Raw genomic sequence first — 17,047 nt, forward strand, 5'->3', positions numbered from 1 at the left:
CAATAATTCTATATATGTACAAAGCATAACTCTATATGACTACTATAATTCTATATATGTACAAAGCGTAGCTCTAAATGACTATTATAATTCTATATATGTACAAAGCATAGCTCTATATGACTATTATAATTCTATATACGTACAAAGCGTAGCTCTACATGACTATAATAATTCTATATACGTACAAAGCGTAGCTCTACATGACTACAATAATTCTTTGTACGTACAAGGCGTAGCTCTACATGACTATTATAATTCTATCTACGTACAAAGCGTAGCTCTAATTGACTACAATAATTCTATATACGTACAAAGCGTAACTCTAAATGACTACTATAATTCTATATATGTACAAAGCGTAGCTCTACATGACTACTATAATTCTATATACGTACAAAGCGTAGCTCTACATGCCTACAATAATTCTATATACGTACAAAGCGTAGCTCTACATGACTATTATAATTCTATATACCTACAAAGCGTAGCTCTACAATAATTCTGTATACGTACAAAGTGTAGCTCTACATCATTACTATAATTCTATATACCTACAAAGCGTAGCTCACATGACTATTATAATTCTATATACGTACAAAGCGTAGCTCTACATGACTATTATAATTCTATATACGTACAAAGCGTAGCTCTACTTGACTATTATAATTCTATATATGTACAAAGCGTAGTTCTACATGACTACAATAATTCTATATACGTACAAGCGTAGCTCTACATGACTACAATAATTCTATATACCTACAAAGCGTAGCTCTACATGACTACAATAATTCTATATACCTACAAAGCGTAGCTCTACATGACTACAATAATTCTATATACGTACAAAGTGTAGCTCTACATGACTATTATAATTTTATATACGTACAAAGCGTAGCTCTATATGACTACAATAATTCTATATATGTACAAAGCGTAGCTCTATATGACTACAATAATTCTATATACGTACAAAGTGTAGCTCTACATGACTATTATAATTCTATATACGTACAAAACGTAGCTCTACATGACTACTATAATTCTATATACGTGCAAAGTGTAGCTCTACATGACTATTATAATTCTATATACGTACAAAACGTAGCTCTACATGACTATTATAATTCTATATACGTGCAAAGTGTAGCTCTACATGACTATTATAATTCTATATACCTACAAAGCGTAGCTCTACATGACTACAATAATTCTGTATACGTACAAAGTATAGCTCTACATGACTATTATAATTCTATATACCTAGAAAGCGTAGCTCTACATGACTATTATAATTCTATATACGTACAAAGCGTAGCTCTACATGACTATTATAATTCTATATACGTACAAAGCGTAGCTCTACTTGACTATTATAATTCTATATATGTACAAAGCGTAGTTCTACATGACTACAATAATTCTATATGCGTACAAGCGTAGCTCTACATGACTACAATAATTCTATATATGTACAAAGCGTAGCTCTACATGACTATTATAATTCTATATACGTACAAAGCGTAGCTCTACATGACTACTATAATTCTATATACCTACAAAGCGTAGCTCTACAATAATTCTGTATACGTACAAAGTGTAGCTCTACATGATTACTATAATTCTATATACGTACAAAGCGTAGCTCTACATGACTATTATAATTCTATATACGTACAAAGCGTAGATCTACATGACTACAATAATTCTGTATACGTACAAAGTGTAGCTCTACATGACTTATAATTCTATATACGTACAAAGCGTAGCTCTACTTGACTATTATAATTCTATATACGTACAAAGTGTAGCTCTACATGACTTTTATAATTCTATATACGTACAAAGCGTAGCTCTACATGACTACAATAATTCTGTATACGTACAAAGTGTAGCTCTACATGACTTATAATTCTATATACGTACAAAGCGTAGCTCTACATGACTACTATAATTCTATATACGAACAAAACGTAGCTCTACATGACTACTATGATTTTATGTCCTACTATTCTGTTGTATGATGCTCATGTTTCATATACATATTGTGTAATGTAATTTGTGCTAATCATGTTTTGAAGAAAGCCCCACAGAAGACTAGTGCCTTGCACTAGTTGGATTATATTCTATTATTATCATATTTTTCTTAGCATTTTAAATCATCAATTTCTGTCCTCTTCATTATCAGAACCCCTCAACAACTGAGACCATTTTGATTTGCATGAAAAGGTGAAGATAACGAACAGTGATCAATCTCATTACTTCTATAAAGGCGAAGATGACGAACGGTGATCAATCTCATAACTCCTAGAAAGGTGAAGATGACGAACGGTAATCAATCTCATAACTCCTATAACGAATACAAAATGAAGAATTAGGGAGAGACGGACCCCTGGACACACCAGAAGCGGGATCAGGTGCCTAGGAGGAATAGGTACCCCTGTCGACCGGTCACACCCGCTATGAACCCTACATGTACATCTTGATCAGATAAACGGAGTAATTTACCAAACGGGGATCGCAGAGGCGCTGGGAAAACACTGGTGTCTTGTGGTTTTATGAAGGCACCTTGTGAAAGGAATCGACTGTTATTCAGATAATACCAAGCTGACAAGCAACACGTGTGATTATTACACATCAATTCCACACTCCACAGTGGCGACACGCCTAGTTTCAAGAATAGTCTTCCCTTTTATACAAGTGCTCACAAGCTATATTCCTTTACCATAACAATACAACATCAGACAAAGCTTTTGTGTATGTATACTGATTTTATTTAAATAATAGAAGAAACAACAGATGTGTCAGTAAAATATATGTACAGATGAAAGATTGAATATAATTTAGTAATATCAACCCGTCCGATATAATGCCAAATGTGAGTTCCGAGAGATATCAAAGATCCAATCCACAGAGTAACATTTGAAAAGATCAATTGTTACGTATTCATTTAACGTGTTTAAACAATAAAATGCTGTTTCATCGGGTGATGAAGGTAGCGTAAGCGGGTTGTGTAGTTTCTTTCTGCAATGATTGCTACCTTCAAAACCCGATGAAACAACGAAGACATTATTTTGTTTATATTTATATTCTAAAATATAAATTAGATCTAAGTACTAAAATACCATATGGTTGTCCCATTCGTTACGTTAAGCGGAACAGCCAATGCACCCTTTGACCTTGATGACGCTTCATATTTGATAATGATGACTCAAACAGGTGGTACTAAAAAACCGGATCGAATTAGTTTGCAACAAACATGAATTCATTGTCTATGATGAAAGCAATCTCATTTTCAACAAAAAGAAATATAAAAGAAAAGTTTCAGTGAATGTAAATATTATAAAAGTGAAGATAACGAACAGTGATCAATCTCATAATTCCTATAAAAGTGAAGATAACGAACAGTGATCAATCTCATAACTCCTATAAAAAATGCAAAAGCGCTTCATGAAGTATTTCGGCATAAACTGTTTTAGTTCATACCCTCATGTACTTTCAAATATGCAATTTTTATTTCTTAAATACACGCACACTGTAAGCGATATAATAAAAATATAAATGGTGAAACAGAAAAAGGAAAGTAGGAACTGTTCTACCAATTCCTCAGATATGTAGTGGGTAATTTTGAATTCAAGAATTTTCACAAAAATAAATGCATGCAATCTTTTACAAATAAATCCGACAAAATATGGAGATTGCAGATGTCTTGAATTGTGTACTACAGAGTTTAGTAGCCCATCCCTGAACAATGTATATAAGAGCGGGATTAACATGTGTTATAACACAGAGTCCCAATCTCCCTCACAGATACACGTATTTGTAGTCAAAAAAATCATTACAATAAATAAATCAAATATTGGTTAAATAATCTATGTAATCAGTAGATTTGTGTGTACCGTTATACCATATCAATGGCTGGTAATCTGTTCACACACGTCATTCCTGTCCCGAAATGACCGTGGTAACTTTGTTTTCACATCTAAAACATAAAAACACACTATTATTCAATGCACAAATTCAAAATTCAACATATAGACAGATTGCATACATCTGCTAAAGTCAATATTTCATATAGACAGATTGCATACATCTGCTAAAGTCAATATTTCATATAGACAGATTGCATACATCTGCTAAAGTCAATATTTCATATAGACAGATTGCATACATCTACTAAAGTCAATATTTCATATAGACAGATTGCATACATCTGCTAAAGTCAATATTTCATATAGACAGATTGCATACATCTGCTAAAGTCAATATTTCATAACTCGGTATCGGTGTGATAGGTTATTAATTTTTTGGAACAAAATTCTTCCTCGTTTTAAAATCATGAAATCTTTTAACATGAGTTTCTTTTATAAAATCGTATCTAAAAATAGTTACTTTTGTAAGATATTATGAATCCTCGTCCAGACTTTGACTGATACAGGACCCTAAACAAAATTTCTACATGTCCACCATGAAGCCATACACCTTCTTGTACGTCAATGTGCCTCAGCGTGCACGTGTTATTCCTCCGCACGTGCACGATAGTTAGGTCATCGTGTGAGAAGTCTAAGTCGATGTCGTGAAGACGAAGGTACAGACCTCCTTCGTGATTTATCTAGAGTAAAATTAAGATATTTGACGTGATGATATTCTCCCCAAGAAAAAAAAATTAAAAATGTTCAATTCTGCACTGTTTAACATTAATTTGAGGCTGTTGCACGGAAGATTTTTTTTTTAACGGCAATGACATTGCACAATTCTTCTTTTTTTTTTTTTTTTTGTATGAGTGAAAGATTGTCGAGAGATTCCGAACAACCAAATAACCTTTGGATAAATAAATAAAACCCAATAATTATGTAGCGTTCCTATATATATAAGCAAGTGTTTCCAGATCTTGCACGACGAAACGAAATATTTACGTTAAAATGGGTCACTTTAATATCATAAAATGAGTTGTTGCAAATTAAGGCTATGGAGATTATGATTTCATTTGCCTGTAAATAGAATTCTGATAAGTATTTTGAATAGACAATTATTTAGTTTGAAATACATATGAAAAGTTTGGTGTTTTTTGTCCATTCGATCTCTAAAACAGATGTTTTCCTCAAGGGTTTATAATGCACATAAAATGGCAATGACGTATTACAAATATGAATTCTTTAACTGTTTTACATAATCATAAAATCGATAGTTGAAAATGCCTGTCAATGACATAAAAACCTTTCATAAAAGATAAATTTGAGAAAATATTTCTAAAACGATTTAAACACACAGATTTGAAATTCATGCGGGGGTGTGACAGGTAGTATTACGACAAGACCACATTTAAATCATTGTCAAAATGAAAATCGTCAGTTTCTTACAGTTTACCAAAATATGCATATCTGAACAAAATCTCTTTTTCAACAAACAAACAAAAAAGCAAATTCAAATTCAACTTGTTTCTAGTTCATTTGTGTTGCATACACGGTATTGATTATGATAAATTAACTTGATCTGGTTTTCATTTCCTTGCCTTTTTATCAAAGTCTTACTATAATGCATATTTCGAACTGCTGGTAAAATAATCATGAGTTGTATTGCATGTTAATTTTGCCAAAATGAAATCATATCTTATATGAATGTCAGAGTCACACGCTTAACACTATGCAGTACTTCCAGTACTTTGATGCAAGAACGGTATCGACAATGCGATTTACGAAGAAAAAAGAAACAGTAGGTGTGCGGTACTCTCTGAAGGATTAATACCTCTTATCTACTCTTATCTTAAACTTGAGTTAAATACATGTACTTTTACTTGAATTAATTAGAACTACATGTACTGCAAGCCCTTTTACTATTTATTCGAAAAATAAGATATCTCTTTAAATTAAAGAGATATCTCTTATTTTAAGAAATATCTCTTTAAAAGGAGAGATATCTCTTAAGATTAAGAGCTATCTCTCTAAAAAAGAGATATCTCTTTCACTTAGAGAGATATCTCTTTTACTTTTGGAGATATTTAAAGATTAAGAGCTATCTCTCTCTAAAAAAAAAAAAAAAAAAAAAAAAAAAAAAAAAAAAAAGAGGTATCTCTTTCACTTAGAGATATATCTCTTTCACTTAGAAAGATATCTCTTATACTTTAAGAGATATCTCTTTCAATTAGATATATATATATATATATATATATATATATATATATATATATATATATATAACTATATATATATAACGCGGAACGGAAAACAGAACGGAAAATATATTATTCAATAATGTTATGAATGTTGTAAGATGTAGGACTTTGATATTTAGTATCGGGATTAATGCTGCATGTATTCCTATGAACACACTCGTTTTATCTTGTGGTGCTTTTGCTCTATTGTCCGATACGCAAAAAAAAAAAAAAAAAAAAAAAAAGAAAGAAAGAAAAGAAAGAAACGTGATAATTCAGGAATTCAGTTTCTGCTTTGTTGTTCTGTTTGCCCAACTTTCTTCCAATCTTTCCACCCGACTAATTATGTATCAGATACAAATAGACGTAGTATTACCGCTACCTCTAATTTCTCTCGGAATCTTCACGTTCTAAGAATGTGTATTATAAACGTAACACTGATATCCATATCAAACAAGATTGTCAGACAGATAGAGGAATAACTGCAGCAACAGATAGACTCACTTCGTTACATTGAACAATGTTGTTCCATCAAATTAGCTCCGGATCCAATAAAATTAGATAAGACAAGTGGAGATAGGTCTCAAACATTTCTTAACCTGTTCAGTTTTACAGCATATGCACAACATAAATCTTTTTGAAATAAGTTTTCTGACTCGAAGGTGTAAGGCTGGTGAGTACAGCCTGTGAATATCATTATATTCTTTTATTACTGCAACACGCACTAAACAACACGTGTCTGTAAAGATGGGCGTAGTGTAAAAGGCTGACCGTGGACTTTAGGGTTTGGAGACGCGGGGAGGGTGGAGTCGCTAATCTATGCAGAGGATGAGTCAACATCAATCCATATTACTTCATAAAAAGCAAAACTGAGTATGACGAATTGATGTACACGCGTGAGAATCCTAAAATCGAGAAAGTATTTAGAATCTTTATAATTAGTATTCCGGTTGTAACCCCTGTGTTATCTACACTTTAAACTCTGGGGAATGCTGTAGTATTGGGGGGATTGATACAAGCTTTGGACATTTTTGATTAAAGCATCGGGAATTTATTACAGGGTAATTGACAGATTTACAAAACTCATTAACATGGTTTGTAATTACTTAAAGGGTAATTGACAGATTTACAAAACTCATTAACATGGTTTGTAATTACTTAAAGGGTAATTGACAGATTTACAAAACTCATTAACATGGTTTGTAATTACTTAAAGGGTAATTGACAGATTTACAGAGCTCATTTTATTTACATGGTTTTTAATTACTTTCAGGGTAATCGACAGATTTACAGAGCGCATTAACATGGGTTGTAATTACTTCGGCGAATATAATGATTCTGAATACTTTAAAGGTGTTTATACCAGTTTATTATGAAAGTCTCCAATTGTAAGGTCAATGTGAAACTCATTTACATCATGTTTTGTTTTTGTTGCCATCAAAGACAATATTATCATATTTACAATGGCTATTAAAATTACTCGAACTGTCATTTCTAGGATTAGGTTTCGTGTGATAAGATATACTTTCACCAGCTTTTAAGAGATATACATCAATTATTTCCTCTTAATTTTGTGAAGATGGAGGACATAATGTTTGTATGTATCTCTTCTATGAAAGGCGAAGACAACGAACAGCGACCAGTCGCATAAATTCTATAAAGCAATACAAAATAGGGAGTTGAGCAAACACGGACCCTTGGATATACCAGAGATGGAATAAGGTATATATCAGGTGTACCTATATTTCTTCTTCACTATCTATCTCTCTCTACATATATTATGAATGTAAATTGACATAAACCCGTCCTCTACATACATTAAGAAAGCAAACAATGTTTCACGTCTCCAAACTCCAAAGTCCACGTTACACTAACCGCAAAAATGAATTTGTGCTCTTCACAGAGATGTGGCAGTGGAAAAACTGTACAATCCCATGTTCATTTGAATTTTTTGAAGCTAAATCAAGTGTAGATGATTTCATTTGGCGGATGAAGATCGATGTTTTGGTGCAGATTATTTCATTTGACGGATGATGTCGATGTTTTGGTAGATGACTCTCCTCGTGCTACTCAATGGTTCGATGTTATAAGTCTGTAACATACCGGGACTAATGGGTTCTTCAGAGACATTTCCTTCACCGTCGGTCCTGTCATACACACATTTAGCCTTTACTACAATAAAGGTCCCTCGATGTGTTGGCCAGGGTCTGTATCACAGGGGAAATTTTGTAGCACTCCAGGTTAAGCTGCTGACGTCCCAATATAAGTATACATGAATGTTCTTGCTGACCATGCAGCGTGAGTTACTCCTTTACTGTTTCTGATATGCTAGTGCATTATACTGAGGGTGATACACCAGTTGTATCTTGTTTACTTTAGTGAAAGTATTCGAGAGACATCAAAACAGACTTTTAAGGAATTTTATCAAAATGCAGGCAAACTTGACCACATCTAAGCTTTATACAATTTCATATTCAAGAAACGATGGGTTGAATAATCTTTTTTTTTTCAGTTCAGTTGGCTCATATATTGTAATATTCATAAACAATAAATTCAAGCGAGCTTTTAGATTTCATTTACTGCAAACACAATTGAAACCATGGAATAGTCCGACAATAGAATGTATAAGTATCATGTACATTTGATATTCCATATGCATGTATTTACACTTTCCATATAACCTGTGTGCTGGAAGGCCTATTCTGTTATGGAAAGTGTGATTTAAGATTTTGAAGCTTACAGATATGCTCACCAACGAGATTCTCTTGTTGGAACTGGACTATAACTCGCAGGCATGTATATAGCAGTGAGTACCTTTCTCTTGTTGGAACTGGACTATAACTCGCAGGCATGTATATAGCAGTGAGTACCTTTCTCTTGTTGGAACTGGACTATAACTCGCAGTGAGTACCTTTGGATGGCAATGCAAAGAAATCTCTTTCAACCAGAAAAGGAAAAAAATGTCAACTACTTAGCAATACCATCACACTTTCACTGATTGACACTTCATTTGGAGATGACATCGACCATAAATTCCATCCCTGCGAAATGGAGAAAGGGTAGTGCATTGAGGATTTTCCATCATACCAACACCAACTTTGACACGGATTCGTTTTAAAATGTATCGTATGAAAAACGTCTGTCGCGACATTTGGCTCTGTGTTGTACATTTTTATCCAAATGACGAATGATTTTCGCCCAATGGCTAGCAATTTCAGAGTACAAGATGTGATTTGTGTGGATCTCAAACTAAACAATTTTGTGACCGGCTGATCTAGAATCCCACTCTCTGAGCTATGGTATAAGATATGCAGTGTTGATTCAACAGAAAGAACAGTGTACCAAACAACCATTGGCCATGTAGGATACGGCTTCATATTTTTCAGGTCCATTTTAAACCATCTTGATAGTTATAAAGAATTGGAAAATTCTAATGTAATAGAGATGCCAGATGACGCTTTATGTTAAATAAAAACATGCAGAATTCATACCAAGGTCTTCTAAAGGTGTAATGTTTTCAAAACGACTGTCCGCCATTTTGGATAAAAGTCACCATTTCGAATTGCGAAGTGGTTCCAAACTAAAACTTTAATTCATGACGTAAGAATGTATCAAGAATGTATCAAGTTTCAAGCTTTTACCATAATTTATGCATTTTCCGAAATCTGCACAATTAGACTGGACTACATAAACTATCACCCATGATTCTTTTATTCTGCAAATACAGACCTTGATGATTGTTTTGCACTTCCGCTGTTTTGCTCTGTAATTCCATGGATGGCTACTGTGACTTCTCAGAAGGCCATTCCTTCCTTTTGCTTCACGTTTACGACAAATATCATGAATTTTCCCTGTAAATCAAACATGCAACATTGAAAAGAAATCATATACTTGTAGTTGTTGTCACGATTTACGACCCTGTTGCGTCCAGAAAAGTGTGGTGGACGAAAATGAAAAAACTATATCAAATGTCATTTTATAAAGTCTTTTTATAGAGGCTTTGGTTTGGATTATAGCAAACATTTTCACTCAGAACATAAATAATTTTGAATCGAGTATTGATCAGTTTGTTTTAAAGGAAAGACAGAATGGACAAAGCAGGCTGTCATATACTATATATCTCAAACTATGAAATACAAAACATGTTTGAATACAGAACAAAGTAAACTTGAATCAATATGGCTAAAAATAATTGATATAATTTTTATTGTCCAGCTTATGGGCAGAAAAGCAGGCCTCCTGTTGTGAGGATTGCCTTATCTTTACAGTCTAGAATATTCATTTCTTTGTGTATATTTTTTATCTAGTATCAAGAATTTCATTCTAAACCAACGAAATTGTGCGAATTTCTAGACTGTAAATTGTAACCATGGTTCTATCAGTAATACGATATTCTTTTGTAATATGTTGTTTTCCATGCCTATTGTAATTCTCTATTGTTATTTTTAAATATGATATGCTACGGGAAAAGAAAAAAAAGCTCTTGCTGTGGTCGTCAATTCGACATTTAGATAGATCTACGACGTTTTATCAATCAACAATAATAATTTTCATTCATGTGTCGATTCGATATATTCCTGTGAATTGGAAATAAAAGGCACCACAGAGGTAAAGTCCACTCCTGCTTCATACTTACATATTTTATTGAAAGTAGACATTAATGGCAAACTGGAGACTCAAATTTATGACAAACGGGATTATTTCAGTTTCTCCATCGTCAACTTCCTTAATTTATGTAGCAATATGCCATTATCACCTGCATATGACGTGTATATATCTCAACTGATTCGATACACAAGAGCTTGTTTGCCAATACAACCTACCATTGGGTTAAATGCTGTCTGATGTGTTTCATACCGATTGTTAGACCGTTCTTGTCACATTGATTTTGACTACGGATAACTCCGTTTACCTAATCAAGATATGTCTCATGGCGGGTGTGACCGGTCGACAGGGGATGCTTACTCCTCCTAGGCACCTGATCCCACCACTGGTACATCCAGGGGTCCGTGTTTGCCTAACTCTCTATTTTGTATTGCTTATAAGAGTTATGAGATTGATCAATGTTCGTTATCTTCACCTTTCATGCTAAAGAACACTAATTCACTACGTTACCTTTTATAGAAAAGGTCAAGATAACGATTTGATAACTCCTATAAGGTAAATAGTATTATACTTGCAACGATGATAGACAGTGGAAGAAAAAGATTCATGTTGATTTCTGGGTCAAAGGGACATAGGTCAAGGTCATAGTCAAAGACTGAATGTAATACCATTGTGGGCACTTCATAAAAATTATAATTCCAGTTGTCTGCTTCATATAGAGATAACTGATAAGGATGAAAGATCCGGATTGATTTTGTGGGTCTAAAGTCATTGGTCATATAAGAGTGGTTGAATGTTTGAAATATCATATGAAAATATCATACTCACTAGAGAAGAATAGTAGGTATAAAGAGAAAAATCATCCTTGTTAATAACTGATCAAAATGTCATAGTTCAAGGTCATTCCCAGTGATTGATTGTAACAATGTTGAAGACTCCATATAAAGAATACATTTCAACTTTTAGTCGTGTACTTGTAGCAGCAATAACAGATTGAAAAGAAAGACTTGCATTGGTTTCTGTGTAGTGATATTGTCTGAATTATAGGTCAACAACATATGAATCCAAATTTAATGCTCATATGTTGCGAAGGGATGCCACGATTGATTGTACCCTTCTATCTACCCTGAAAACACGATATCCTTGCCCTACATCCACATTAAAAAATAAAATGCAACAGCGATGTTGTCGAATGTAAAAATGAAATCGTATTTAATTTAGTTGTTACCTGTATTACAATGTCTTTCAATACTTACTCTTTGGTATACATTGATGTCCTTTTGTTGTAAACAGGGATCCCTCTTTTCCGACACATCTAACATGGTTTCCTATGGCTATAACCTGGGGCATTTCCCAGCTGACCTTGCAGGATGTTTTCCAGAAGCAGTTGTTCTTCTGCACTAGGAGCTGCGGGGAAATCCCTCGACATGCTGATGTCGACTTTCTTCCAGCAATATAGAAGTCTATAGAATGAATCACTGAGTCCTTTGGACAAGAAAATGTGTATGTCTTCTTTTGCCACCCGATGCGATCTTGGATTATTCCTAATAGCGAAAAGAAAATCCTCAATATTTTAATTCACAGCCAGAAAAGTGTACTCAATTGCCTGTTTAGGGATTATAATTAAATAAGAAAACAAGTAACTTTTCAAGAAATTATTCATTAGTATGATTTGAATTTGATTTTTCTTCTTTCAGTGCAATTCAATTGTAAATAACGTTTCCATCTCACGTAAATCATAGAATCAAGTCGGATTTTCAATTAATCTATCTAGACATACGTATCTTGTATGACTGTATGTTTGTAATTAATATTTTGAGTTTCGACCTTTTCAATAATCACCGACTTAATTCAATCAAACTTGGTAAAAGTCCCCGCCATTAAATTGACATCAGCTGCTAAAGTAATATTTTCCGATTGTTACCAACGTAACCAAAACCGTTTTACAGTACACAATCGCCACGGACACATTTAATATTGAAATCTTTTGCTATATTTTTAAAATTTCTTTTGTTCATATAGAAACAAAGACCGAAATATTATTGCATGAAAGTAAATTATTCATCGCGGGGAAATTTTTCACAATATTCATAAAATTTGAATGGGGATCACTTTACTCACTCCCTGATTTATTTTCTAACATATTTTAGCACTTTGATCACGGTTAAGAATTAAAAATGTCTTACGTCCTTGTTGACAGCTAATGACCCTTTAAAGTCTATTCAAATGAATGGTCATATTCCCTTTGTTGTTGAGATAAATATACGTATATAGTGAAAATAAGGAAGTGCATTCTAAATATTTTCTCAATGGTTTCTCGGTATCTTCAAGACTACGGTTTATTCACATCACAACAGTCTGATCTCAAACCTGAATAGAGAAACATGTGGAGTTTAACAGATGTATATTTGTGTATATATACATGTCCGTCCGTGTTCTGTGTTCGTATTACTTAGCTGATAAGTGTATAGCATTTTCATAATACTTCCTGGCTTTGACATCAGATGGCTGTACTACACATGCAAAAGAGAGGGGAACGGAAGAAAATGTAGTTGAGCACCAGGTATTTCGTATATGACCTTAAAAAAAACCCGAAGGTTTCGTATTGATATCGGATTGATTTACATGTAAGTGTAGCAGTGCCGAGAACATACGGACAACCACATATACCTAGGTACAGCAGCGACTTCACTTTGGAACGAACATGCGTTTTATTTCATCTCTAAACACATTTAAAACACACTTAAAATCTCATCTTACCATTGACTTGCGTAACCACGCCTTTTACGTCTATATTTTTGCGATTTGTATCTACAATCACATTTAAACAGAATTACATATAGTCTCAGATAAAACATTGAATAAGTTTAACAGTACACATATCTTGGTGTCTACTTCTGTAACTTTTGCCTTTGCTCAAAATGAATTGTATAAAAAGGCCTTAAAGACATGCTCAAAATTACAGAGGGAAGTCACATCCAACTGTCATAACATCAATATCAACCTTCATTTCTTCTGTATGGGTGTGAAATTTGGGGGGGGGGGGGATGTAACTATGGACAAAATGTTTAACAAACTGAAATGTGAAACACTGCATATCAAATACAGTAAGACTATTCTTGGTGTACAGAGAAAGTCGACTAATTTTGCAGCTCTATCTGAACTTGGATGGTTTCCATTGTATTATCAAATTCTTAAAGCCATAATGAATTACTGGTTTCGACTCGAAACATTACAGAATCCATCTTCTATCTTATTGAAGGAAGCATATTTAGTGTCAAAGAACCTCTATCTTCAAAATAAACCATCATGGCTTGCAACTATCCAAACAATGTTGGATCAGTTATCTAAACTTAAAAATATAGATCTATCAAAACAAAGTCCTTATTCGTTTAAAAAGAAGTTGTCAAATATTATAAGACATTATTTCATAAACCTATGGGTGAAATAAAAGGAGCAACAAAATAATGACAAACTAAGAACTTATTTTACTTTCAAAAACAACTTTGGAAGAGAACACTACCTCTATGTTGTTAATAACTTTGATCAGAGGAAGAGTATAACTAAACTCCGCATGTCTGCACATCAATTAGATATTGAACAGGGAAGATATACAGGACTTCCCCTGAGTTAAGAGTATGCTTTCAATGTGATATACAGGAGGTTGAAGACGAACATCATTTCTTATTTCTTTGCCCAAAATATAACAATGAGAGGTTACAATTAAAGAAATTTTATGTTTGCTTGGAAAATTTATTTTTGAAAACAGTAAAAGAACCAATGTATAAACATATGTATTTTTCATGTGCATGCAGGTTTTTTGGAAGTTTATCTTTTGTTGCTGGATGCAATAGAACATTTAAATGTATGAATACAATGTGTACATTTATTAACATCTACTTTTACACAAAAGTATAACGAAATTTCATCATCAACAATAGAGACAATGATGCCTGATTATGATTATGTAGTGAGCAATATTGTTGAGTTTCTATAAAAATAATGTTTAAATTATGCAAGGTGAAGATAACGAACAGTGATCAATTATACTTCTTTTGTCAACAATGCCTTCCGGGTCCCTTGGTAGGTCAATCTTGTACTGATACGTTCTGTGTCGGACATGATGAAACATCAAGCCCGAGTCAAACAATTGCATGTAAACCTGTGTTGATTTGCTGTATCTGACTAATAGTTACCTCTGCGTATTCTAAAGGTGGATATATTCTTTCTAAGTATTCTTTTGCACTTCGCTTTCACTTGACCTCTTTTAAGGCGACCGAAATTGGTTATCCAAACAGCGCCATTATCCGAGCGGCAAATGGTCAAAACATTATCTGCAAGTGACATAACTTATAATCATATTGCAAGAGAAGTCCATTGCATATCAAAGTTAATATTTTCTGCAGATCCATATCATATCGTAAAGCAATCGTGAAAATGTTTAGGACGTAAATAGGATTAGAAACAAGTTAGATTTTATAATTCAATGTTGTTGAGGACCCATTCCCTAAATATTCATCCCTAGATTCCAACATCCCACGATTCGTTCAATATTGGTGCACTTCATTCTTGGAGTATTACAAATTAAAGTGCAACAATCATAATGAAGTGTTCTTGGAAATCGATCTCGCTCTTTCCGAAAAAATCCTATTATCAATATGGCAAGGCAATTATATGCTTACAGTTTTTGAACTGTATGTTAGTTTTCATAAACTTGCGTGTCGATTTCAGATTGATTAATTTAATATTGTTTAATGTCCCTCTCGGGAATCTTTTACTCATATGGAGACATCACCATTGCCAGTGAAGGGCTGCAAAATGCAGGCCTATGCTCGCAGCACTTACGGCCTTTGAGCAGTGAAGGATATTTATCGTGCCACACCTGCTGTGGCACGGGGCCTCGGTTTTTTGCAGCCTCAATCGAAAGACCGCCCCATTTAGTCGTCTCTTACGACAAGCAAGGGGTACTGAGAACCTATTCTAACCCGGATCCCCACAAGAATAAAAAATATCGCTAAACACATGGTCAATGAACGTAAGACTTGAACGTGGGCCCTATAATGGTTCCTTGTGACAAGACAGGAAATAAATAACATCCTTAAGTAAAGTTTTCGATGATAATGAATGGATTATGCCGGGTGTACGGGAACCTTTTACGAGAGAGAAAAAATGCCCACCTTGGGGGATACATTTGAAGTTCGACAACTGCATGTGGGCGGCGTTACATCCTCTGAGATTGGTGTCCACCCTACACGTCTGTCTCCACCGACACCTGCGCCGAGCTTCCGTTCCTCTTCTGTCACATTTGCTGGATCCTTTGTCAGCAGTGGGGTCTAGTTTGAACTTCAAATTGGTAAACAGGTACCCTTCAGGGCACTTAAGGGTGATGAAGCTTCGTCTTCTGAAGGTGTTTCTGGAAATCAAGGCTCCATCGCCATGCTGTCTCGAGTCTGGTGAAACAATCATTAGCTTATTCATCAAAACATGACAGATTACAGCAAAAAATCATTTTAATATAGGTCATCGAAAGAAGAAGAAAGATCCCTGATACATCTTTAAATTCATAAGAAATTATAGCTGGGTTGAACAGTGCTAGGATATTTTTAATTACAAGTTAACAAAGTTCTCCAAGATACTGTTCAACAAAAATTTTACCGGTGCATGATCTACAAAATTCGCTCTAGAATATATGCTAGGACATGTTAGTACTCGGGGGGAAAAGAATTCATGTTGTGTGATCAGAGAGTCTATCAAAGTTCCAAAGCAGTTCATAAAAAGTCTGTACGAAACACTTATCAAAACTTACACTGACATGAACACCTACCGTACCAATCCTAACGAATACAATTCCGGGAAAATAATTTCCTAACATAGCTAAAGGATGGATTCTTCTCATATTCATTGGACGCGTTGATATGATATATTTGTAAGCAACCGCTGTAGAGAGCATCTTACGCTTGACATCAAACTTCTAAAGAATACTCTCAAAGAGAAACCTACACTATGTTATGTGCAGTCTTTAGATACATCAACTTAAATATCCTTACCTTTTCTTCACCTACATGAACCAGTAAGACTCACCATGAACCCCTACTATAACGATACAAATCACACACCACACACAGAAGGCGCTCATTGGGGAAGCTGTGGACCGAACCGTCAACGGAGATGAACATATACATAATGGCCAAAAGGAAATAAAAATTATCTTCCTTTTAAATTTTTGGAAAATCCTTAAGGAAATATGGTTATTCGAGTCTCCAGCCAGCTGATTATTGAAGTGTTCAG

General features: G+C 34.1%; 1 protein-coding gene across 1 annotated transcript; it reads right to left on the reverse strand.

The window, feature by feature from the left end:
* Positions 1-2,754: 2,754 nt before the first annotated feature.
* LOC125681475 (uncharacterized) lies at positions 2,755-16,938 on the reverse strand. Its single transcript, XM_048921602.2, has 8 exons — positions 16,841-16,938; positions 15,937-16,209; positions 14,956-15,093; positions 13,520-13,570; positions 12,016-12,303; positions 9,884-10,005; positions 4,396-4,615; positions 2,755-3,985 (listed from the first exon to the last, which is right to left on the reverse strand). Exons 1-8 carry the CDS (start codon positions 16,893-16,895, stop codon positions 3,915-3,917), a joined length of 1,218 nt encoding a protein of 405 aa, XP_048777559.2. The 5' UTR covers positions 16,896-16,938; the 3' UTR covers positions 2,755-3,914.
* Positions 16,939-17,047: the final 109 nt, after the last annotated feature.

Source organism: Ostrea edulis, chromosome 2, assembly GCF_947568905.1.
Source record: "Ostrea edulis chromosome 2, xbOstEdul1.1, whole genome shotgun sequence".
Classification (NCBI taxonomy): domain Eukaryota; kingdom Metazoa; phylum Mollusca; class Bivalvia; order Ostreida; family Ostreidae; genus Ostrea; species Ostrea edulis.